This window comes from Fukomys damarensis, unplaced genomic scaffold (assembly GCF_012274545.1).
Source record: "Fukomys damarensis isolate Sample0158 unplaced genomic scaffold, DMR_v1.0_HiC HiC_scaffold_18, whole genome shotgun sequence".
Taxonomy (NCBI): Eukaryota; Metazoa; Chordata; class Mammalia; order Rodentia; family Bathyergidae; genus Fukomys; species Fukomys damarensis.
The window spans coordinates 5,168,999-5,195,176 of record NW_022900930.1 but is presented as its reverse complement, the minus strand read 5'-3'; the positions used below and the strand labels follow the sequence as shown (position 1 = coordinate 5,195,176).

Sequence of the window (26,178 nt, the reverse complement as noted above, 5' to 3'; positions counted from 1 at the left end):
TTTTGTAGGACAAACTTGACATCCACTGGTCTTGCTTTTTTGTCAGGAGGTTCTTATTATATTATGTGTAGTTAACAGGAACATAAAATATCAATAAAATAAAATATTAAATTCTTAATATGTATTGAATATTTAGAATAAACAACATTTTCACATCAGCTGTGTACTAGCTTATAAAATCTAAATGATAACGTCAGAAATAAATTCATACATGAACTACAGTGATCATACCAGTAGAACTCTACAACAGAAATGATCTGTGCTTCCATGGTCACTCACACCCCAAGCAGTCTTCACACACGGAAACTGCGTATTCCATGCCCAGGGAGCTGGCACTTTGGCATGTATGTTTTGTTTTCCTGTCTTTTTTGTAGGGTATAGCTGCTTTTTGTTGTAGTTGTTGTAGTTTCTTTTTGTGATGTTGTACCTGACTATTTACCTTTCAGCTCACCAGTGTGCTCCATAGTTTTTTTTGCATAGTTCCTTGGGAAGAAACATTTTGTTCTTCCTGTTCTAAATGATCTCATATGAGTTCCAGTCCCAGACCTCCAAGAAAATTTATCTGTGGTATTTTGCACTTGTTATTTTCTTTATAAACTATCAAAACGTCACACATGCTTAGGATTGAGCAAAACACAACAATTGGCCAATGCTTTGTGTTTTGAGCGACATCATAATTGCCATATAACAACATCTACTTCACCTTTGGTTTTGTTCTAGAAAGTTCCCATCTCAGGCTTCTGTTTTGTTAAGATTCCCTGTCAGTATTTCCATCATGGTGTGATGTTGACATCAGCAGTACCAGTTTTTTTTTCCATATATGAGGCCAATGTACCTCTGAAGTCCAAAGATTATACTATTCAATTCTGTTTTGAAATTGCAACATTTCCTTTTGCTTTGATGTTGCATACAGTTCCTACACTGCTCATCTTGTATTCTGTTAGCAAATGTGATATCCATTGGAAACTGGTAAACCAATTGTTGAATATCACATTCCAATTAGTTTGAGAAATGGGAGCAACAAGTCTATTCACAACATCATTTAGTAATTACTAGATAAATAAATTCCTGGTAGCTGAGTTCCAGGAGAAATTTCTCAACTGAACATATATGTCTTTGCATCTATCAGGGCATATATTTTTATACCATATTTGAAGCCTTCTTTTTTTTTTGCATATACTGTCTAAAGCTAAAGAACCCAGTTTTTTATGTCCCATGATATTGAATTGGGCTACTCCTACAAGAAAAATCAAAAGAAAATATTTTTAAAACAAATCCTAAATGCGACAAATTCAAAATGAACCCAAACTCGCCTGTTGCTGCCTTTGTGCTTCTGTACCACCTTGCCATTCATCTGCCAAGTGGGTGAATAGACGTATGGGTTGTTCCCCATGCATAGCTACTGTGAGCTACAATCAAATTCCACTGTGACAAATGAGATGTAGGCAGAATAGAATAATGGCATGGGTGTATTTTACCCATTGTGATGCTCAAGGTACATATGCCAAAAAATGTTACAGAGAGCATTATGTTAATAAAAATCTCAATTTGACACTTTTGCACAAGTGTTCACACCTTTTCATTCACATATCAAGTCAGTGACTACTAAGATTGCTACTAGTATCCTTCAGGCACAGCTGCTGAGAGGCACAGCCAGCTACCATTGTGCTAACATACTTAATTTTATTAGAAAAGTTAGAATGGGCTATGGTAACCCACAATAATGCCCAAAGGATTCTTTCAAAATACTTGTAAATCAAGTGTCTAAGAAATCCGATACCTGGGCTCTTTGGGGGACAATTCTCATTGACTGCTCCTTTTTCCTATGTGTGGATCATATTTTTGTTGTTGTTATGTCTCATAATTAAGACAGGTATTTTTAGTAATGGGTCATTCTGAAACTATTCCCTTCTCACCTGTTTTTGCTGTTGTTACTTTGTTCCTCCTGTTCTGCTATTTAACAACCTTCAACTAATTCTGTCAAGCCTGTATTTTTTGTTGTGTGTTAACACAAGTCTTCTCACTCAATTTTGTGACTGTACTAAGTTTCTTTAAAAGCTTTGAACCAATAAGGTTTTTTGCCTCTGCCAATGGATTCATTATGCCTAGTAGGGGATTAATTCAACACTCCAGAAGTTTACATCTCTGTCTTTACCTTGATTTACTTTGTGTGCCAAGTTTCAAGGGTGATTGGAGATATCTGTTGTCTTTCATAAGCATTTGGGTTAGCTGTGCAGGTTGTGTGTGTGTGTGTGTGTGTGTGTGTGTGTTTTAAAATTGCTAGAATTAATATTTCAAAACTTTTCAAAGCTTCCTAAGGCCTTCTCACTCTCTAGCTTTTCCTTTTAAAGATTTTGGCCATTATCTTGTTTGCCACACTATTATTTTCACCTCAGGTATCTGCAATTTTGAACAATTGCTATTGATTATTCTTGAAAATTTTTCCAAAGGAAATGGTTATTACTTCTGAGGAAGTTCAGGGTCAAACCAAATTAGGTCAAGTCTTGTGAATGGATCATTTTCAGGACATTCTAGAAAGCTCAAATAAAAATACACTTGTGAATACAAATTTTAGGGGAGCTCCAAATATTAAACTATTATTGTTATTACATTTTATATTGTAAGTATACATATGGAAACATATGTGTGAAAATTAGTTTTCTATCTTATTATGTAATCATCTACATAATATCATTGTGGACTCTTAGCTTCAAGGCTTAAAATATGCATTACCTGGCCCTGCAAAGAAAAAACTTTGCCAGTCCTATTCTAGATACTTAAGTTGACCAGCATATCAGATGTCTCAAAATAATAAGTAAAAATGAACTTCAGAGTAATTTTGTGAATGTAGTGATTTTTATTCCAAGCAATGGCTAAATCTTTTGAGTTTATATTAAAAGGCTGTTGAAGAACTGGAAAAAGAAGGGATAAATAAGAAATGCCCATATACATAGCAATTGACCCTTAATTGTGAATATCAAATCTCCACTGAATCAAAAACATAGTAAAGAAGATAAAAAAATTGAAAATAGAAAGTGTAGAATTTTGGGTGACTAAGGCACCTAAAATTTGGTGTAGTTGCTGTTAGACATTTTCTCTGATTGCTGAATGGAAGACAATTTCCAAATTGGTCAAATGGAAAAGAGTGAAGAAAGACTTCATAGAGCACTTTTTTTTTTATTCTTTCATGGAATAATAAGAGCTCATATACTGAAAGTCTATTTTCATGGATATATTGATATGAAAAAGAGATAATAGAAAAGCATAGTACTTACAAAATAGTCAAAAATCTGGTCTCTGAGAAGGCAAATTTTACTTCTGTTCGTATTAATAGTGATCTGCATGGATGCATATTTATTCTAGTCGATAAAAGAGCTGCTTACTGAAAACCCAGACAGTGCATAATTTTCAATCTTCCATTGGGCCTGCCATGGCCGTGGGAGAAATACATGCTGTTTTTTCTGTTGAATAACTACTGGTGGACCAAAGATTGGTTTTGTTCCTGTTGTAAGAAATAACATGAAAGACCTTTCGGAGTTGGGACGGGCATCTAGGAGTGGTGGGGTGTGAGTGGGGCACGGGGAAATGAAAAGGATTTAGACGTGATACGTACATTACCAAATGCTCACAGTGAATGTATTTAGTATGTATTACGGACATGTACTAATAAATTGAAATAAAAGAATAAAATGGAAGATCAAAGTCAAAAACCCACGTAGCAACATGCAGATTGGTTCTATGGCGTAGCCATTTGGGTTTGGCATATGAGTGAATCCTATTGAAGTTGTATGTGTATTTGGTCATGTTCGGTGGTAATTATTGCACTGTAACAAAGTCCTCACAAAGCTTATAGAATCCTGTTCATTCTCTCTCCCTCACCTCTCATGGCAGCAATTAAGTAGACAACATTGGAATGAAAATAAATTACTTCAAAAGCCAAGTCCGGGGCATTAAAGTAAGAGATGGAGCATCTAGGAGGATTTTTGATGGAATATCCACAGCTTGGAGAAATTCAGATATGCATGTGATTTCTACAGTAGCACCAAAGAAAGTTAAGGGCTTAGTGAGCCTCAGAACCTTAATTTCAAATGAGAAGTGAATAGAGCAGGATAAATATTCTACCTTTTACCCACTTTTGTTTTCATTCACCTTTAATTTAAAGACCTAAAACATAGGGAACATCTATGCAAGAGACCTCACCTTGCCTTACTAGAATCATCTCACCCCATGACTCCTCCCCTACCTCCCACTAAAAATCCCTGGCTCTCACCTTTCATCCCTAATAACAATTCAACTTTAATTGCATCTTTTGTTAAAGAACACTAACCACAGCCTCCTCCTGCCCTATCCAAGACCTGTGATTCTAACTTTTCATCTTTAATCAAAGCACGCCAGTAACACACCAAGCAGGAGGGCTCCGTGTCAAGAGTGATCCCAAATCTCCTCCATCTCCATTATCCCCACCGCAGCTTGACATGTCATGGTGCTAAGTAAAGAACGCTGAGGCTCAGGATGCTCGCATTCACAGGCTCCCCACCATTGATAGCTTCCAGATGCAAGGAAATCTTAGACGTCTGTGGCCCTCAACACATCATCAGGTCCTTCCAGTGTATCCAAAAATCTGTGATCACCAGCACACTATTTTGTCTTCATTTCAACATCCAACCAACAGGGATTTCAGAAAAGCTAAGCAATATGGATAACTTAGACTTCACAAATCACTTCCTATTTCTAGGGGAAATTGTCCATAGTATTCATGTACTCCAAAATTATTTTGATTTCCCCTGCAGAGTTTTCCTTTCAATTTGATACCCAACCCTCTTTCTCTCTCTCCTCCACACACCCACAAGTGCATACACTCACGCCGGTAGCATTCAGTGGGTGCCATTGTTTCCAATCTTAATTTCTTTGGGGAAATTTTGTTGTCAGTAATTTTCCAAAGCAAGATTCTCACTATCCTGCACAAGGAAACCATTTATGTCATGTTAATCCCTGACCTGGGCTTTATCCCATAAAACCTGAAGAAGTACACCAATTTAATGAAAAGCGAGGTAATTTTCATATATTCTATGCTCCCATTTCTACATCCATATCCCACTGAAAAGGATAAGTGTTTTGCTTAAGATTTGCATTTGTCTCAGCAATATATTATACATTGAAGAGTTTTAATTGTTGAATTCCTAGTCCGTTGAACACCAAAAAACAAACTGTGTATCTTTAAACACACTTGGGGGTATTTTTCTTTCAGATCAGCCTGTATGTGTTCCATCATCTGATATTTAGAAAGTGTTGGGAAGTATAGGAAGGATCACCTAAAAGTGCAACCTTATGCTTAGATGAGCTGAGGAAATGGCTCTCGGGAGATAGGAGATGTGCCCTGAGTCTCCAGCTCTGGCCCAGGGCACAGACTGCGGCCTTTCTTAAAGGTACCTGCTGCTCAGGGTCATGTCTCATTTATCCTCGCTTTGTCACAACTCCAAATGTAATATCCATGAAATACAAAGGGATTTAAACAAGGGTCCATCTGGGGAATGGGCAAGAAAGAAAGAAATTGTCTTTTTATCTTTCTCCTTGATCTTCAGTCTGGTAACAGTTTAAATTCCGAGATGCCCACATGCAGGTTTGCACAGAGCATGCCCTCTAAAAATAGCTGTCAGCATTCCCTCATCCAAAATAAAGCAAAGCTTAACAGAGCTGCTTCAAGGCAAGCTCAGGCACAGGTTTATCTAGTAGAAATACCATCCTATTTACGCCTTCTCCTTGGCTGGAGCCGCACTGACTTGTTATCTAACTTTAAGGCAGGAGGGCAGAAAAAAATGTCTTGGTGGAAATCATAAAGAGTGAACACTGAAAACAGAGGCCATGGATCTGATAGTCTTCATCCATATAGCAACATTTAAAAGCAAACAGCACTCTCCTCACAGCTGATCTGCTTTGCCTTAGAACGCAGTTTACATTCTCCTATCTAGAATGAAAGATTATCCCGATTCCCTATATTTTCTTATACTTCTTTTTTAAAAACATATCAGTTTCAGGTGGACTTTTACATCAGCATTCATTATTATTATTAAAGTTTATCATTCCTCAGTGACTCTATGAAAACTTCGCATACGTAAAGAACCAGGAGAGACAGCGAATTCACTAGAACACAGTCGTCTTAAAACGTTCCAGGCTTTGAGCACCAAGCTTCCTATGTCCCATTCAGCATCAGAAAGACTCATTTGGAAACGCAGAAGTGAATACTTCTCTGAGCAGTGTGTGGCAGCTTTTCCAGGCATAATGTTTAAAGTATATTTTATCCCCTCTCTCACTCCCTCCCTGGAAGCTTTTCAAATTATTAGGAGACTTATCTATTTTCTCAGTAAAATGGCCCCAAAGGTCTCCTGTCACGGGAGACTCCAGTCTCGTCCAAGTGAACCAGAATTAGAACAGGTGGTCACGCCAAGTGGCAGACAGAGAATTTCATGTTTCCTTCTTCCCAAATGGTTTCTCCTAAGGTTTCTCCAGACATCATCCAAGAGAATTTGGTGCCTTAGTTTCTGCTGTCAATGAATGACAAGTCCTGTGAATTTTTCTTCCACTTTATCAGGAAAGTAGTATCAGGAAAGATCACCACTCAAGCTGGATGCAGACACAGAGCCCGAGCTTCTCTCCACTCCTGGAAAAGGAAGCGAGTGCCCAGAGCTTCAGCAAGGAGGGCAGGTTGTGTACTGTCCTTCCTGAGGTTGTTCCGTGGCTGCTGAGTCCCAAAGATGCTCAGAGCTCAGGGTCCTTTTCAGCTTTCTCATACTTCTTGGGGGAACTTTGGCAAGTATCCACTCTTTTAAATCCCAAGTTTCTTTATCTTATAATGAATAAATGACCACCAGAAGAAACTCAAATCATAATATGATCATAAATATAAATATTAGGTTCATGTTCTGATAATTGACCATAGTATGTATAGGTATATATGGGGGGGGGGCTGGGAGCAGGACATGATTTTCTCCATAACACAAAAAGTGACAGCTCTAATTGGTAATAATAAGTATTCCCAAGTCAAAAATAGCCTTGTTGTTACAGACTAAGTCATTGAAGAGAAGGCAACTGTAGCATTCAAGATACAAATTCTCAGTACCATTAAAGGCATCCTGGGACTGAAGATTTTCCCTCTTCTTGTGGTAGGGACCTGACCAGTACTTTCAAGAGACAGATTCAACGGATTTTCCAAAGATAAAACCAAGAATGTCAGTATACACTTGTGCCCCTCCTTCCCAACACAGCCCGGGGACTTGTCTTTCCAATTCTAAGACTTTATGAAACTTTCTATTTTTGTATAGTTCAAGTCCTGAACAGCAACACAACAAAGTACTGCTCAGCATTCAGCAGAGAAATCCTTCTCTTAATTATTTACAAGCTGCCTATGGAGTTTTATGGAGATTTCAAGTGAAACAGTTGGATATAAACCAGGCTTTCTTTACACATTTTACAAAAGAGGACTCCAAAGAGATGCTTCTTAAACTTTCTGAAAGGCCTTGTGAGAGGATTTCCATTCATCATCAGATCATTTTCAGTTAATCTGAGTCAGGTCTGTAATTGGAGGAAATAACAACAGCAGGTTGATACCCTTGGAAATGTGCCACCTGATCTGGCTCCATAAAACTGAATGTAGCTCCTTAATAGAGGTTCACCTCACAAACGGAATCTCTCTTATCAGATATTACCATCAAAAACAAAAGCATGTGGTCTTTGTATTTTCCTTTATGTAATAGGATTCACACAGGATTAGTTGTGATGACTATGTGAGAATAATTCTACTCAGAATGGCTCCAGAAAGCAGAGAGGGAAGAGCTGCCTTCCTTACTCAGGACCTGTTCGGGCGCTTATCCTCAAGGCGCTGGCTCCATGCACAGCCCCGCAGCCAAAGGCAGGCATCAGCAGAAAGCTGAAAGCATCACTCCTGTCCCGCACCACACATCCACTAGCACACTGGCTGCAAAGCTGTTCTCACCTGGTAAGTTTCATCTACCAGCGGTGGAAGCTAGAGCCCTGACTCTGGGAATATTTCAAGATCCAGGGCCTCCTGAGTGTTGCCAGACAAAAGATCTGTGCTGTGTGTGTTTGTTTGGTTTGGGTTTTTTTGTCTTTTGTTTGTTTGTTTGTTTGTTGAGACAGGGTCTCACTATGTAGTTGAGACTGACCTGGAACTCACTTTGTAGCCCAGGCTGGTCTTCAACTCAAAGTGATCCTCCTGCCTCAGCCTCCCAAGTGCTGGGATTACAGGCGTGCGCCACCACGCCTGGCCCCGGGCTGTGTTTGAATAGCACGAAGCATGTTGAGTAACCAGGGAACCAACCCCATCCTTACCCAGCTTGTTCTGGAGAGGAACATTCCAAACAATCCTGCTGCATTTACTTGCCAGCCTCTCCCACATACAAAGACCCCATTCCCTGAGAGACTTTCATCTGTGATCAGAATCTGCCTTTTCCTTCAGCCATTTGGATGGTGCCCCGTGACCACCTTTCCCTGCAGTTGCATCAGCCTTTGTATTCTATTCCTAGTTCCGTGTTTCAGGACCACTTAGAACTAAGTGTTCTGAGGGTATTTACTGGTCTCTGTGGTTTCTGCAAGGATTATATCATTTTCAAAGCGTGTGAAAGAGGAGAGTATTTTGAAGATGGTGATCTAAATTGCACGAGGTGTGCTTTGGTAAAGACACCAGATGGATGTCATTAGGATGAAGTGGGTCTCTTCTAACCTTTTCTTCTGTACAAGTCCCTGACAGGTGTTTCTTCTAAGGCGTGTCTGTTTTCTGTAACATCAGCATGAAGAAAGATGTTGTCTGTGATGGCTTGTATACATAGATCATGCTTTTATTATGATAAAAAATGCACAGTGATTGATTTGTTGTTCTGAGTCAAGTTAAAGTGTGTTTGGGAGATCATCTTCCATTTATACTTACTTACTGAACCAAGAGCTCTTCATTCATCATGAGAATGAGATGGGCAGAGAAAGAAAGAAAGTGGGGGAAAAAAAACAGAAAAAGCCACCAGAAGGAAGTAGTAGCCATCATTGTACACCTGAGTGCTAAGGGAAGAAATCAGAAAGCCCCCTCCCTGAAGGTAAGACACCAATTTCCAAATTGTCCTTGAAGGGTCTAAGAAACACAGTCTCTATCAACTTGGATACATTGCATAGATATATGTTTTAAGAAATCTGAAGGAATGTCCAAAAACAACTCACAGAGAGATAGGAGGCTCTGTGAATGAATAACACAGCTAGTTCTTCAATTTCTGATAAAAGTCAAAGCTAGATTCAGAACTTAGGTATGTTTCCTGGTGAGAACTTTTAACAAGCTTGTCATAAAGCCATCACCATGGTCTTGTGTAGTTTAGCTGAGGGAGCCTCTGTGGAGAATTTGGGTTTGGGGCTCATGAATTTTGGACATGGAAACCACCAAATGTACATTAATAGGAATGAACAAGGTATCCATTTCGTTCACGCTGAACCTGGAGGCTTACGGTACAACATATTCTGACTAGTTAAATGCCTAAGACTCAGGAAATCCACTAAATTTATAGCTAGGTCTTAGTGCAGGTGGAGATAAAGGATTTTGCCTAAGATCCTGGCCAATCTCCTTAGTAATTATCCTCTGCTTTTCCAAACCTTTCTCCACCACCCCACCCTCCCTACTCAGGTTTCTCTGCTCCTGTTATCTCCCTTTCCCTGTACTTTAGGTCTGATGCTTCAAATTTGAGTAAGTTCTTTTACCCAAAATTTAAGACTTAGGATGGAAACTAACCTAGTTGAGAAGAGGAAAAATTACTTGTCTTTAGGTTGGAGACTGGGTCACTGAGCCACATGTTGAATAACTAGCTATTTTAACTCACAGGGAAAATTTCTCCTCCTCCAGAACAGACAGCAATAGATTGCATATCTCCTAGGAGGGATACCACAACCTCACAGAAGAGTGCTGTCACAAGCTACTGATTTCCAGGGCTAAATCTGTACTGTGACACAGCATGGTATGTCCCCAAAGTTGCTTCAGGGGACAGTAACAAATAGTTTTAAAGTAATCAATTAAATAAGTATGGCCTGGTAATGGAGGAGTCGGGTAGAGGGGGCAAGTGTGTGTGTAGAATAGGATGGACATATAAGGTGTTACAAGCATGAAGGCTCTACGCCTTAGCATGACTAAGACTTCTTCCTGTGCATATCCAACACAGGTCCAAGAAGCAAGGGTGCACTGCTCCGCATAAGCACCACATACCTAGGCTGATCATCAAGAGCAGGTTAGGAGAGAGTCAACAAAGCTCCATGGGTGCTTTTTACTGTCTCAGTCATCATGGCTCACATCTCAGTGGACAGGACTAATCCTGCGGCCCCACCTAACAGTCCAGGTCCTTAGGAAGGAAAGGAGAACTAGATATTGTGAACACTAGTAACTTCAGCCTCGGCTTTACAGTTAAGAAGCTCTGTCTCTACAATTTGTTAGTCCTTTTCTTGTATCTATCAAATGAGGGAGGAAGTCTGTAGACTCTGGCAAAGATGGACATGCTCACCAGATATCCCAACTGCTTCCCCGTCAGCAGGAGCTGACTTTCACAGGAAATTACGGTGTCACTTTGGACCAGGCCAATTCAGAACCTTGCCTTGATTGCCTGGTTCCTTCTTCTTCCCTTGCCTGGTGACCAAGCAGGTGCAGGTGGTAGAGCTTCTTTTGCCCAAGGCTCTGAGTGGCTCTGAGGAGTAAGGAACTGTTCACCTGAGTGAAAAGCACATGCAGTGAGCAACAACCTGTGCTGTGTTTAGAGGTTGTTTTTGCAGCCATTGCCTAGATTCTCCAGACTTGCCAGATCCTTTCTAATCCTGAACTTTCTGTGATTTTGGAAACATTTTTTTTTTCTGTTCTCCAACAAGCTTCCCTTTGGATTTGAGTAGAGTTACAATGTATGGGGGCATGGAGCCTTGGCCAAGATTGGGTGAGGATCAAGGGAAAGACTAGGAAAATGCAAGCCCTTGTTGAAAGTTGCAAAGACCAAAAAGTACATTTTATAAACCAGGAGGTTCCAGTGGGGACCCATAAGAAAGCAAACATGGACAAAAGAGAGGAGAAAACCAGGTTAAGGAAGAAGTTGTGACCCATGATTTGACCTCTCAGTGCCTTTTATTTTTATTTTTTTCCATTAAGTTTATCGGTACATTTCAAGCAAACAGTACAGTTACATTCATCATTGGGATCTTGTACCTTTACATGACAGATCTGGCTTCTGTCTTTTACATTCTAGATTGAGGTGCCCAAAATACTACTCGTGTTTCTGCCAAGCAAAGGTAACACTGTGATAGTAGTGAAATGAAGAGCAAAAATAAGAACTTTTGAAGCATATAAATCTAAGATAAAAAGAGAATCTGCCCCAAGCACTCAGTATGTCTTCAGCTGTGGTGCAGTCTGGGGTTCCAGCCCCTTGGCACCGTCAGACGCGAGCCCTTATTCTGGAGGCTCAGGCTTGCCGTCACTCTCCTTACATTGATTGTTCTCTGCTTTGGGCTCAAGGTTCTGTCACATTTTACGTCTCGGCTTTGTTACACAGGAGCCCCCAATCACACTGACTCCATTCTCCCTATTTAGGACTTTCCTAGATGACACGGAGCAAGACCCTGACCAGCTTGACAGCAGTGGCATGTTTCACTGGTGCAAAACAACTCCTTTGGACAAGGTGATTTTGGTAGGTTGCCTTGTATCATATTTAAATAAATTAAAGTATCTCTTGGGGTACAGGATGTCCTGATAATCATGAGCACCTGTGATTTCTCTCTGTAAACTGAATTTGGAAGGAAAAACATATACCTTACCTGCCACATAAATGACAAGCAGTGGAATCCACGTGACTTTCGACAAAGACCTTGTGGGTGAAATGCTGAGATTTAAAATACTTAGATGTCTTCAGCACTCCCCCCTCAACAGTTTTGTTTACTTATAATAATGTTCTCATAAAATGAGTTTTGCTACTAAACCTAAATAATGTAAACTCATCAGGGAAAGTTAGTATTTCTAAGCCTCTGCAGTTGTTCCTTTATTGTTTTTTTGGTACTGGGGATTGAACTTGGGTCCTTGCGCTTGCAAGGCAGGCCACCGAACCGCTGAGCTAAATACCCAGCCCAGTTGTTCCTTTATTTTAAAATAAAAAAGCATCTCAACTGGGTGGGGTGGTATTTGTTTGTAACTTGAACACTCTTAGAGGCTATCTCAATCCCAGAGCCCTGCCTGGATATTTTAGCAACTTCACAAGAAACTTTTCAAGAATAATAATAATAATAATAAAAGTTTAAAGGGACTTGGAATGTGGCCCCGTGTGAAAGCCCTGGGTTCAATCCCAGTTCCACAACAAACAAGCACACAGACATTTCTTTGATATAATATTTTTAAACCTGGCTATGTTTACATTTAATACATGAGCCCCAAACATCTCCCACCTTAACCCCAAACAACTTGGGTGAAGCCTTGTAGATATCATAGGTTCTAACCCTACCCCTCCTCTCTAGGAATCAAACTGACTCAGCTCCAGGAATTGTGAGCAGTCAGGATATAAGAAAGCCTTGTATCCTAATTCTTGCTCTAACATATGCTTTCTGAACCCCTATCTATTGTCATTCTGCAGCAGTAAAACTCAAATATAAATTTCAGTGGTTTTCCTTATAAGGCGTAGCTGGCAAAATTAGCTAATAGGGATGATTGCTTGCATGCTGCATGACCCTATAGAATTTTCTCAGCTATGGCTCATTGATACTTATTAATATTTTCTTGCTTTTCAAAAGTAGTTCAGTTCATTTCTTCTACTTGGTTCTTGCGCACACACACGCGCACGCACACACACACACACATACCACATGTGCATGCACAATCCTCATGGCACAGTGCCAGTGTCCTGACAGAATATGTTCCAATTTTTGCAAAAGTATTATCAATCATTTGATCAGAAGCACAAAATTGTCAGAGCTGTCATACCCACTGGAAGACTATTAGGGTTGCTGAAACTTGCCATTTTAGCAATTATGTCTTATTCTAAACTACACAAAATTAACATCCGTTGAACAGGAAGCCAGAAATGTTTTCAGTGGGAGGAAGATCTTGAGAAAGGTTGAGAAGTTGGGTGCAGATTGAGGCATCTGAGAGACAATAATAAATAAATGAGACATCTTATTAGACCGCACTTATTAAAGCACACAGACAGATTGCCACGATAGCTCCTTCCCTTATCGTACTCAATGTGGAACGTAGCTCAAAACAACATCTGAATCTTTTGTTCCACTTCCAAGGCCTACTTTAGAAGTGCTAAGGGTTTTGGAATCGGTGTCTCTCAGAGATTAAATATCCAGATTGCAAAATCCAAGAGGCTTTGAACCTGGTTCCACTTACAGAAGGGTCCCAGGGAAGTGTCCCACGGAGGCTCCTGGGGACAAGTGGCCCAGCCCCCATCTCCCCAACACCACCATCGTTCTTAATCGGGGGAGTTTTGGGCCACGGTTTGCTGGAGAAATTGCCTCTCTAACTTGCCTATAAAAGAACTCTGCCATGGATCTTTCTTCTAATCATTTAGTTCTGCTCAGAAGAGCGATTGGTGGACTTCAGGCATGTTACATTAAATACCATCGGAGGGTTCATTATTCAACTTAAATCTAATAGGGTTAACTAGAGACAATTATTTAATAGATTTGGTTAAGATTCATATCACTCTCCTAGAAAGCTCTCCAGACAAGTAGAGAGCTTTATTTTCCCTCCCAAGGAGATCCCTTGGAGACACAGCACTTCCCCGTATCTTCTAAGGTGATCAACTCTAATTGCTGATGTATGGTATTTTACTCATTTATCCTGTTAGATTTTGTCAACACCTGCTTTATAGAGCTTGCCATTTAACTCAGCGAGGATTGGCATGAAGAAAAATGATATATCCATTTGAAAGATTGTGAGTCTTTACATGCCTGAGAATATAGAACATGCACAGTGAAATTTAAATATATTTAACTTATTTTCTACCGGCTTCCAAGCGTCCTTATAAGATTCGAATTTGTTCAGTTACTGAACAAATATTAACGCTGAAGCACTATGCTTTCGATACATTACTTAATTCCCACAACAAAATTAACACGTACTTTACTTGTTAACCATTTTAAACATAAAGAAATTGAGGATCAGAGGGGTTAAAATGATTCGTTCATTCTCATGGCTAAAAACAGAGCTAGAATACAAAGTCCAGTCCTTTGGCCCCATGTTCACCACTCTGTTACATCCAGGCTCCCTAAGAGGAGATGTTTTTTCCAGGCCCTGCAAGAAGCCAGAAATACCAGTTTTTCAGTTACATTTATTGTTAACCTCATGAAAGTACTACTACTGGAAATATGTGGGTGAGAGGAAGGAGTCCTCTTGAGGGGCTCTCTTTCATCTGCTTTATAAATGTCACTGCACTCTGCCCCTTGCTTATTCTCAGAAACGAATTGACAAGCCAAAGCATGAGTTTCAAAACCACGTTGTAGCCTGCGTGTTTGGAGATGCCCACTCAGCCCTGATAGGGCTTCGAAATTTTGTCATGCCCCTGAGAGCCAGCAACTATACTCAGAAGGAGCTGAAGGACATCGTATTCATCGGGTCTCTGGATTACCTGCAGAGAGAGTGGCGATTTCTGAGGAATTTTCCCCGCATATATATAATGCCTGTAAGTACCGCATAAGGAATAGTGAATATTTATAATACTAATACTATGAGTACAACTAGCGTTGTTAATCATGGTAATAACTTGCATTTGTACAGTGCATACTAGGTGTTAGAAGCTGTCCTAAATATTTTGTCCATATCAGTGCATTTCTTCCTGAAAAATAATGCTAGAAGATAGATATTGAAGGTTAAGGACTTTTAAGTAAAGAAAGACTAAAATGTTGCCCAAGATTGCACAGCAAGTAAGGGGTGCAAGTAAGGGTTAAGCCTAAATACTGTGGTTCCTGAGTTTATGCTCAAACTGCTCTATTTTACTATCTCTATGCAAATTGCTTTTTAGTTTCTCTTTTTCTGAGACTGATTCTGACTTAATGGCTCACCGTAAGGTAATGCCAACTAGCCTTAGTGGTCTTGCCCCTCTTTTCTAGAGACCCTTGTATAGAATGCACAGTGCTGCATGGTCCCTTTTAAGTGTTCGAACAGAGAGAGGGCATTGGGTTTACACTTTTGAGAAAAGTGTCTTCTGTGGTTTTCAAACCACATGGGTCTTCCGAAAGTCATGCTGGAGCCTGACTGCCATCGTAACAGAGTTAGTGACACGGTCATTTGGTCACGAGGGTCCCGCCCCCTTGGGATCTATGCCATTATCATGAAGTTGAGTGAGTTACAGGAGGAGTGTGTTCCTGATAAGAGATGAAGTCTCACCCCATCCTCTCACGCGTGTGCACCCTCTTGCCGTGAGATTCCCTCTGCTGTGTTGTGAGGCAGCCAGAAGGCCCTCAGCTGCAGTCATTCCCAGCCTCCAGCACTATGAGAAGTAAATTTTTCTTTATAACTTAGCCAGTCCATGGTATCTTGTTATGGCTGCAAAAAAATGGACAAAGACAGGACCCATTATATATATGTGGTATTGTAGTTACGATTATATTTGCATCTAATGTTTATAAGTTTTTATCTCAATGTATGCCTCCATTTCCCGGGATGAAAAGCCCATTATGTGCACTGTGAAATGCACCAGAGCATTTGAATTTTTATGAAATAATGCTGGCAACATGGAAGGAATATTTTTTCCAACTTCAAAAATGATTCTCAAGAAGCAAATTGCATTTACTTTTAAAAAAAATACAGCCACCGTGAAGCTCCAACTCCCATCTTCCTTGCTTCAGTCCATACAGGGAAAGAGAGAAAATCACCCGAAGTCTCCAGAGCCAGCTAACATTAAGAATTACCAATATTAGATCCAAAGATCCAGACGGTGGGGACCGTTTCACCCCTCTTTCTCCACCAAAAGAAAAGCAACTTACACACATTTCAAGTTAATCTGGAGAGTTCAAACAGGTTGTTCTACCAGCAAAATGGCAGGGTAAAGAAATTCACCTTTACACCCATTACTGCTGCTTTCTCTGATTTTTACCGTGTCACTGTCCCTCTTACTCCATTTATCTTCTCCAAAGGAGTCAATGAAATAGATTTCTATTTTCATACACCACTCCACTCTCCTTCGTTTCATTTAAACACACTCTCTGGGAAGAGTCTGTGAAATGTATAATATATAGTTAAAAAGTGAATTTTAAAATTCTTTAAGTTTCTTAAATAAAGGACACATTGCCATTAATCCCCTCTGTAATACACCTCCTTGCTTTGAACACACTTATCCCATTGTTCCGGCCACTCTGACGCCGCTCCGCAAGCCCTCCTTTGTGACTGTCTTCCAAGATATGATAAAAGATACAGTAAACGTGGCTGCTTAGTGCGATCTAACAGAGAGGCAGTCTCGTGAAAACTTTACCCTGTGGCCTCACCCACCTTACTCACCAGGTCTGGCTCTTACACAAGATCAAAATGAGTAAGAAAGGCAAATGATTTGAATCCTTTCAAGACAGTGAGGCAGCCAGGACAGCACAACTAAGGATGCCACACACAAAAAAAGACTTCCCGAACTCTTCAGAAAGTGGCAAGGACCTAGGATAAGTGTTCCCAAGGTGTGTGGGGGGTGGGGGGTATCTTGAGGGGGATTCTGGCAATGTGTGTTTTCCTGTAATAAATTTTTAAATTGTAAACATTCACCATGTATCTTGATCACTCTTTGTATTCACAAAAAGACACTAATAAATGAAAAGACACGCGTTTCTGGCAACTAAGTTTTAAAATCAAGCTGGAACATGGAGAGACCTTAGCTGGAAAATCACATCCTTCACCATGAGCCCTAACCTCCCATCCCACCATCTGACCAGGCCTTTCTCTACCCCGTTTTGTCTCATTAGGGATCAGCGCTCTATTCTGGGGATCTGCACGCAGTCAACATAGAGGACTGCTCCATGTGTGCTATCCTAGCTCCGTCACCCAAGGCAGTAAACAGCCAGATCCTGGTCGACACGGAGGCCATCATGGCCACACTTAACATCGGGTCCCTGAGGATCGGCTCCACCCGCTACAGGCCTTCAATGCCAGGTACGAACAGCACCCCTCTTGGGAAGAGGCTGGCTGGGGTCCATAGGATGAGGACAGAGGCCTCCTCTCTGAGATGCTTCCACCATGAGGAGGAAGCGAGGTTGGCCAGACTTCCCTGCAGCGCCCTCTAGCTCTGGCTATGCTGTGGTAGGAACAGCCTAATATTCTCTGATATTCTAACCCTAAATGAAAACTGATATCCATCTTCTAAATGAAATATATATACATAATACTGTTCTCCTATTTTAAGGGGAAAAATCACAAAATTGTAAACGATATTATTTTTAGTTATTAATTTAATATCAAAGAACATAGCAGTTGGTATGTTGCTGTAGTTAATAAGTTATCGTGAATCAGTTTTAGCTGGTTTTTAAAGATATTCAAATTATAGGTTCTACTTTCATGGTTGAAAGGATAAACTAATTTTTTGACTCTTTGGCATGTTTACAGTATACAAATTTTAGGGACTTGTCACAAAGACTCTTTCAAACTTCTGTAGATGAAAATGGTGTGTTTTAGCTACAAATTACAAAGAGAAAGTGAGAAACAAGCTGGGGGGATCTCTTTAGATGAAGATCCTGTCTCTTTTCTCCTTTGGATTCCTCTCAATACCTGGTGGAATTATGGTCACTTAATAGATGCTTAACAAGCACCTGTAGAAGCACATGAGCCAGTGAACTGGACTCCAGAGGAGCTACTATTTCTCTGTACCCAAGAAGTGCCTGACAGAAGTGGCTGATCCCCGTGGCGCAAGTGCTTATCTTTCTCTTCTTCAAATGGGCAAAGGTCTGTAAAACTACCAGCCTCTCAAGTGAATAGGAAAGTCATATTTTGTGTCTAAAACAGATTTTTCAATTCAAGACAGAAGTAAGTCATGATTGGAACCCAGCTGGTCCAGCCATTCCCAGTGGTAATGACTGACCCACTGAATCTAGGTCAAGGGACTGGGTCCTCGAGCCACGGAGCTGGTGGCCAGAGGTGGCCCACCTTGCAAAGCACTCAGAGAGGTCGGACGTTAAAGGCATTGAGAGGCTCTATGGCTGTAGGCAAAAATGATCACAAGTTGATTTGTGAAGCCCAAAGAACTCTCTCTCTGGCTCCGAGGCACTGTTCCTAGGCAGATAAACGCAAGGTTCTTAGGAAGAAGAGAGTCATCTAATCTTTGGTAGGTGAACTAAACCAACTCCTCAGCACACCCTCACTATACAACCAAATCCCAAACAGCATCCAGGACTTCAGCAATTTTGAAGAGTGAAACTAATAACAGAACACCTCAGGAATACCAAAGTGCCATGAAAAGCTGAGCTAAGGAGGTAGGAGCCCTACCTCCACTGAGCAAAGCTGAACATCTGTAGAAGTGCTGGTGTGTTCTGCTGCCTGAATTCCTAGCTGAGCAGTTAAGGTCACTGCAATTCACAAATGAGTGTGTGTGTGTGTGCGTGCCATGCAGACACATTCTTGCAACACTGAATGGATAGGGAAGAAGCAGAAATATGTGCATACAATGTAGCCCTGGGGAAACTGAAAACACCTCAAGCCTTCTAATTAATGATATAGAATAGAGTCCTTCTGATTATTATTTTGTAACCTCTCTCCTTCCATATAAAGTAGAAATGTGCAAATATGATTCTAGGTCTAGTTCCCTTGTATTTAAGGATTTTTTTTTATTCAACAAAAATGTGTTTATTTGGTAGGATGTGTCAGGCATTTGGTGACAGGCTCCACGGCTGCGTGTAAGGCAGCAGCTGGCTGATATGGTAGAAAGAGATGGGGGATTGGAAAGGAGAAAGAGCACGGGAAGAGATAACACAGTGGCCGAGTCATCACGATACATCATGATGAGTAGTTGCTTTCCCCAAACATAAAGAGAGAAGCATAGGGAAGAATATATCATATGGGCCTGGCACCCTTCCTGGTATGGATGTGATCATACTCAGCTGTGCATTTGAGAAACACTGGTCCAGTCAGGCTCGAAGAACACACCTCACAGAGGTCATCAAGCCTGCTCATCTGGTACTAAGCCACCAGTGACGTCGCATTTTGAGATCTTAAAGGACCTTGCGAATATTCACTCAGAAGTTTCATCGATTACTCCGTCATCATAGGAGTCAATCTAGACTTTGTTTTTAGAAATCCTAATCTTTGGATAAGCCTGTTGGACCCTCTTAGTCATTCTTTGTATTTCACATTAATATGCTTCTTGCACCATTTCTGAAGAGATAGAAAGCTTAACCTCTGAAAACTGAAAGTATAAAGCATTGCACAATTCTCCTCCGGAAAGAGAGCAAACACCTTCTACCCTGAGCACCAAGAGACAGCTAGATCAGTAGTCTTCAGCATGAGGTAGTTTTGCGCTCTGAGGTCAGGACATCTAGATACACTTTGGACTTTCCCAGCTGGGGGGAATGCTATGAGCTTCTGCCTGGACAAAGTCAGAAAGGCTGCTAAACATCTTCCCTGCACAAGACAGCCCTACAGATAAAGCAAGGCCAATAGTACTGAGATTGAGAAATCTGGTGCCTACGTACCTGGGGAGCTTTCTGTGGCATCAATGGGCTTTTCTACATCTTCATCTCATACTGAACGTGCATACAAAGCCAAGCTAGGACGACCAAGACTGTTCATACAGAGGCTCACCGAGGAAGATCTGGGTGGGGGACAACAGAATGAGGCCACTTCACAGGAGATATACGGACACCAGGCCTCTGCTGGACATCTCTGTGGAAACCTGAAGGTTTCTCGGTAATGTTCTAATTGCTGCCCTGTCACATCACAAGGAGAACAGGTTGGCAAACCTAGGTACTGAACTAAATAATCTGCGGCATAATCTAAACATATAACAGTAATTAAGTCTGACAACTTAATGTGCTACTGAAATTTAAATGTACAGTAGTAATCTACAATTAAGCAATCTTTTGTAATAACACCCTGCCAGCCTGGAAGATTTCAGGTATAATGCTGTGTACTATTAGGTAGCAAAAATATTGACTCTAGCGTAATGTGCGCAGGCTATGATCTGACACTTATTCAAATTACCAACTCCTCTATAAGGAAAAAGACAGGGCTGAGGGAAAATGCAGCCACTGCCTTTTAGTCAGTTTGGGGAACAGATGTTCATGCAGCCACTCAATTCTCAGCTCCTGTGGGTGCTTCTAACCAAAATTAGATCGTTGGCTCTGAAAGTTAGGGTACTTCAAATTCTTTCTCAGCTGGAAACTGGAATCAGAAAATAGGACTAAATGGATTTCTCCATTGAGAGGTTTCTCCTTTGAGGGAAATTTATCTCAGTCTTTACTAAAAATGCGAGCCTCAATTGGCACACTTTTACCACATGGGCAAAATATGTACCCAGAAAGATGACCAGCTTTGTGGTGAACTCCACCCATCACTGACAAGCATGCGATCTTGACCCTGAGCTGCCCTTCCCTCATTTTCCAGGGTGATCACTGCGCTCAATTCCAAGTTGCCAGTCCTGTGATTCTTATCTTCTGACAGTGTCTACTGCTTACAGCCCCCAGGAGGGCTCACTTACAACTGTTTATCACATAATCTCTGTTCCCTCCTGAAAACTGTAGTGCGGGACCATGGCAATTACAGGAGACTCACATGGGCTCTTTTGGGCTGGTGGAAGTTAGAACTGTCTCCTAACTGACCCTGTCCATGCTTGCCTCTTTCCTGCCTTAAGTCCTTTGCCTGCCCTCTGCCTGAAGGGCTCGCTTATCCCTCCTGACTCAATTTCCCTATCAAAGATTCCTCCCTTTAATCCCCATGTAGAGTCCCGTCCCGATGAGCTCCCTGCCCTTAAACTTCTTTCCCTGTTAGTATCTGAAAATATTCTGTATTTGCCACAGGTGATACCTAACTTGGGCAGAGACTGTCCATAGCCCTAGAGCAGAGGAGATTTTTTCAGTTTCTGGGAGAGAGGAAGGAAAGGCCCATAGAGCAGGCATCTGCACCTTCTGGGAACAAAGTATCGTCTTAATTTCTCCAAGCCTTCCTGAATTATGGAAATCTTGGAGTCAAAAAAAATTGTACAGTTTAAAATGTTCAGATCCCATCAACAGTAAGGTTTATCTCTAGCCACGGACATACACTTCTCTTTCTGTGAAATAGCTGCGTATACAGATGGCATTCTACGCCTCCATTTTGTCACCTAAAACTAAAGGGTTCCGGGGTTCCTGAGGCCACTGCTGGTTCTAGCTGCCAGCCATACACGTTGGGGTCTTCCCATGGACCTTCATGTGTTTTTTATCTTCCAGCCATGACCCCATATTTTAGTTGACGTCAGGAACATGTTCAGCTCTACTCAATTAAAAACAGAAGTGGCTCTTTCACTGAACACTTCTTGGGGAGATGGAGGCAATGTTAAATGGTATAATACCTAGCATTCCTTCTGGAAAAAATAAATCTCCCCTTGGACTTCCGTTTCCTTTGTCAGCACTTCCCTTGTCCTCCCTCCGTCTGTTCCTCTGGTAGCCTGAGGACATTGGTCATCTCCTACATTTCCCCTCCCAACATGCCCTCCTCTCCCCTGGTCAGCAAACAAAGGATCTTTCAGTTTTTCACCCCTTTCCAAAGGGGCAGGAACCTCAATCAGATTAGACATGTTACTTTCACGGTATTTTTCCCGGTTACAGAGCATCCCCAGGAAAGTTCAAGAAAAGTGACCTAGAGTTTCAAAGTACCACTTAGGAGATAATGGCCTGTGTGTTTTTAAGGCGCCCTCGCTTTCTACTTCTCATTCTTTCTTCACATGTTTAGTTTTGGAAGCTCAAACTCTGGTGCTGTGTTTTTCAAACCCTCATAATAACACTGTGTTAGAGGCCAGGACCTCACAGCTACTCACCAGGTCTGATGGGCCTCATCTCCAGAGGCAGGAGAGAAACGGTCTCCACAGAAAGCACAGAGGTCCAGGGCCCCATGCAACTACCCAGTTAGGGCAGAGCGGAGCACGAGGGCTTTCTAAGTGGACAGGTTCGCCAGAGTGGGAGGGGGCAGCCAGGTCAAGGGGCGGAGGGAAGACAGTGCAGATGCCTGTACTCAGGGGAGAATCTGGACGGGGTGGTCGCACCAGGAGCCACACAGGGAGCCTGCACTCCTCAGAGGTACTCTTGGAGCAGAACCACCAAGGAACTGACCATTTTCTAAAAGTTTTGTGAGCAACTTCATATAGTTGGAGGTACTGCCTGGCTAAGCCGTCAACAGCATCACCACTCTATGGAGAATAATTGTATATCTTAGTTCTCATGTCAAAAGCAACTTCTGGGGAGCTTTGCCTGTTCTGTAATTCACCTGAAGGGTTGTTTAGAAAACTCACCTCAGACACGCACACACGCACACACACATGCATACACACAGGCACGCACATATGCACACTCTTTCAAAAGAAAATGCTAAGGAGACTCAAATGCCGTTGGTCCTCTGTGTCTGAGTTCTGTACCTGGGGATTCAATTCAATCACAGATGGAAGACATTCAGAAAGAAATCATATCTGCACTGAACATGTACAGCATTATTTTGTCATTATCCTCTGCATGATAGAGTATTGCAGTTATTTACATGGCATTTACATCATATTAGGTATTGTGTGTGAGAGAATGTACATAGGTCATATGTGAATACTACACCATTTTATAAGAAAGTATTTGACCCAGGCATGGGGATACAAGTTTATAATCCCAGCCTGCTGGAGGCTAAGACAGGAAGATCACTGAGAGTTTGAGGCCAGTAGGGCTACATAGTGAGTTCAAAACCTGACTGAAATACAGTGAGACTCTGTCTCAAAAAAATAAACATACAAACAAACCAAGGATCTGGGCAGCCAAGGATTTTGGTATCCATGGGGGTCCCTGGAACCAATTCTCTGCACTTAGCAAGGGACAACTGTGCCACGTGCTTCTCTAATGACAGAAAAATGTTGGCGATTTGGATCTGCGAGTAACTTTGCTAACATAAAACACCAAGTCACATGGTGACCTTATATATGTCATGACCAAGTTTTGCAAGCCAGTTTGTTCGCAGTTATCACCTTTTTCATTCTCTGTTGGTGTCTGTGTCTGCTGCAGGATTGCTACCTGACGCTAACGAATACCATGGGAAATCAAAATACCGCCGAGTCCCCATCCTCACTGAACTGAGTAAGTTGCTTTGCAAGGGAGAATCTTCATGATGCATAATTGATGTCCCCAGATTCTTTTTAGAATCCATACTCAGGGATTAAGGAACAGAATGGGGCCCAGAGAGCTTTAAGTGCTTGGCTGGATGTCACACTGGGCTTTTACCCGACCGGTGACATCATCCAGTGGAGTCGCTCTATCTGGCGTCAGCGGCAGGAATAATAAATATCTGCCTCCCCCACTCTCCAGAGTACCAGGACAGGGAGGAGACAGAAGCCTGTCTGACTCCAGGGATTTCTCCCTGCTGATTTATCTACCATCATGGGACTTGGGTCACGCATTTCCCTTTCCAGCAGCCACGTCAAGGTGGAACTAGGATGAGACTGGGGAAACAAGTAGTGTACAGACTTAGAGAAGAGACCCCTCTTGGGGTGCTTCGGTGTCCCCGTTGCACCATCTTAGCCCCAGCCAGGAAAGCAGCACTTACCAAATGGAAGTGCCCCCCAGAGATGTAAACTGTTACCTCTCACCAACACCTTTGAGAATGAGTATGAGCGTACTTTCCCAGATATGAGCTATTCTGGGAGCAGAAAGCAGGTGTAGGGGCGTAGAGAGAGGGAAGGGAGCTTACATGCGTCTGGGGGTGCTGGTAGGACGCTGGGAGAAACACTTGGATTCACTCCTGAGAAGAATGGAGGTGAAAGTAGAAAATACTAAAGAAACTGGCGCTTTTAATATAGAATGAGCCAACTCCACGTTGATCTCTAAAACTGGGCCTGTGATTTTATCTAACTCTAATACGGGATGTTTAACAGGCACTTTCTGATCTAGAACACTCCCCCTTCTCTGTATAAAATTAAGCAAGATTAGGGTGGAGGGCTCATGTCTTAGGCTACTTGATGTGCCTCCGGACCTGGACGTGATGCATAGGTGTTCCACCGAATCACGCTGCCCCCAGGTACCGGCATCAAGCTAATCCCGTCAGAGACACCTCCACAGCCTGGAGCAGAGCGAACGACGGCGTTCAGCCATCTGTTCAAATTCTACAAAGCTTAGGGGTTGGAACCCATGGTCACCAGCGGGCTGGCTATCTTCAGGGTCCTGAGAGGAGAGCTGCTGGTAGTGCACTTGTATGGAGTGTTTGGTGGCCTCATCAACCTGGTTCTTAACAAAACTCGTGAGGCGGCGGAATGCCCATGGGCCAAAGGAAATCAACAGCATAAAGCCAATAAAGGGTCCTAAAAGGCTGGGTAACAGGGTGGACAGCCAGGGGGAGGTAGAAAACCAATTTTGATACCAAGATCCGTCCTTTTCCCGTTGCCTCTGCCTTCATTTGAGGCTTTTCTCAACCCTTCTAATGCTATCATCCACCAGGCTCAGTTTTTTTTTTTTAAAAAAGCAACATTCTTCTTTCAAGGTTGCATAAACTCCCCCCTCCCGCAAAAAGGCGAGGCAAAAACAAAACTAAAACACAATAGTCTCTATGAGCGAAAAACAGCTACGGGACCAACAAAGGGGTTAATCCAGTGGAGCAGGCAAAAATAGGTGCCTTTAGGGGAAAGAACGTAGAAGTCATTAGCATTAACCAAGTAGGTGCTGTTACAAATATCAATCAATTGGGGGGGGAAGGCGCATATGAGGTCCCAAAATACAAAGTCCAATTCCCACAACCAGTCCCAGAGTTATGCCTTGGCAAGGGTCGATATCCCAGGCAATGGCAGGTTCGTCTTGGAGAGGAATCAGTTCACCAGTAACTGCAACACCTTCGTAAAAGGGGGGCTGTGAGGAGTAGCAAATCCAGCACTCCTTATACGCGGGGCCTGGAGGGAAGGCCAAGGGCTGGTGGCAGCAATCTGGGAAGTAGCGTTGGCAATGTCACCGGCCTCGTTGATTATGAGCCAAGTGTAGTTGTAAAGACGATAGGGGCTAGCCAAGGTAAAAGGGGAATAAAGATCAGAAATCAAAAGAAGAGGGAGAAGCCTCAGTAGAAGCAGGAACATCTTGTAGGTCAGTCGGCGAGGTAGCGGGTGTGTCAGCGGGACCTGAAACGGAAACAGAAAAATCCTCAGGGGCGCTTTCCCTGGGTGGGTTATAAAGCTTGACCAGTCTGTCTGGAAGCCAGCGCGTTTCTCCAGTGGTGGCATTGTGAACACAGGCATGGCCTTTGCCCCAGATAAGGACTGGGTGAGGGCCGAGCCATCGGCCGGTGTGTACATCCTTCCAAAGAACTTGTTGAAAATTTTCCTGTGTGGAAGGATGCCAAAGGCGGTCAGCAGCTGACCGGCTGTTGCTGTCCAAGGACAGAAAATTGAGCACAAAAAGTGCATGATTTAAAAGCAGGCGATGTTTGCCTTTACGAGCATACAAGGTTTCACTTTCCGATGTGAGTTTAAAAAGCATATTTTTCAAGGTTTGATTGGCTCGCTCAACAATGCCCTGACCCTGGGGGTTCAGGGGTATGCCCGTCTTATGGGCGATGCCAAATTTCGCACAAAAATCTTTAAACTTAGAACTAATGTATCCTGGGCCGTTGTCAGTTTTGACGGCCACGGGAACAGGTATAACAGTAAAACAATGCAACATATGAGCAATAACATCTTTGGTAGCCTCTCCTGTGTGGAGAGAGGCACAAATAAAACCACTAAAAGTATCAACTGTAACATGAATATATTTTAGATTACCAAAAGCAGGATAATGAGTAACGTCCATTTGCCAGAGTTCGCCGGGGAGGAGACCACGGGGATTGACTCCAGTGTGGGGTTCCGGCAAAAGGGACAGACAGGCCTTACAGGATTTAACTATATCACGAGCCTGTTCTCTGGTAATGGAAAACTTAAGTCTGAGAGTCTGAGCATTAAGATGGTGTAATTTGTGAGCCTGTTGTGCAAGCTGCAATGAATGTGAGGAATCAAACACAGCCAT

At 42.2% G+C, this 26,178-nt stretch overlaps 2 protein-coding genes across 2 annotated transcripts in view; both read left to right on the top strand.

Annotated features, from left to right (window-relative positions):
• LOC104848577 (potassium channel subfamily U member 1) overlaps positions 1-14,639 on the top strand; it is a gene marked incomplete at its 3' end in the record, with an annotated part of 121,167 nt that extends 106,528 nt beyond the window's left edge. Inside the window, exons 20-21 of the mRNA XM_033765578.1 lie at positions 11,609-11,705; positions 14,466-14,639. Coding sequence (XP_033621469.1) covers positions 11,609-11,705; positions 14,466-14,639 — 271 coding nt within the window. The remainder of the gene's footprint in view (positions 1-11,608; positions 11,706-14,465) is intronic.
• Positions 14,628-26,178, top strand: part of LOC117286719 (potassium channel subfamily U member 1-like) — a 30,683-nt gene continuing 19,132 nt past the window's right edge. The window contains exons 1-3 of the mRNA XM_033765367.1: positions 14,628-14,690; positions 16,954-17,140; positions 23,206-23,277. Coding sequence (XP_033621258.1) covers positions 14,685-14,690; positions 16,954-17,140; positions 23,206-23,277 — 265 coding nt within the window. The 5' untranslated portion in view covers positions 14,628-14,684. The remainder of the gene's footprint in view (positions 14,691-16,953; positions 17,141-23,205; positions 23,278-26,178) is intronic.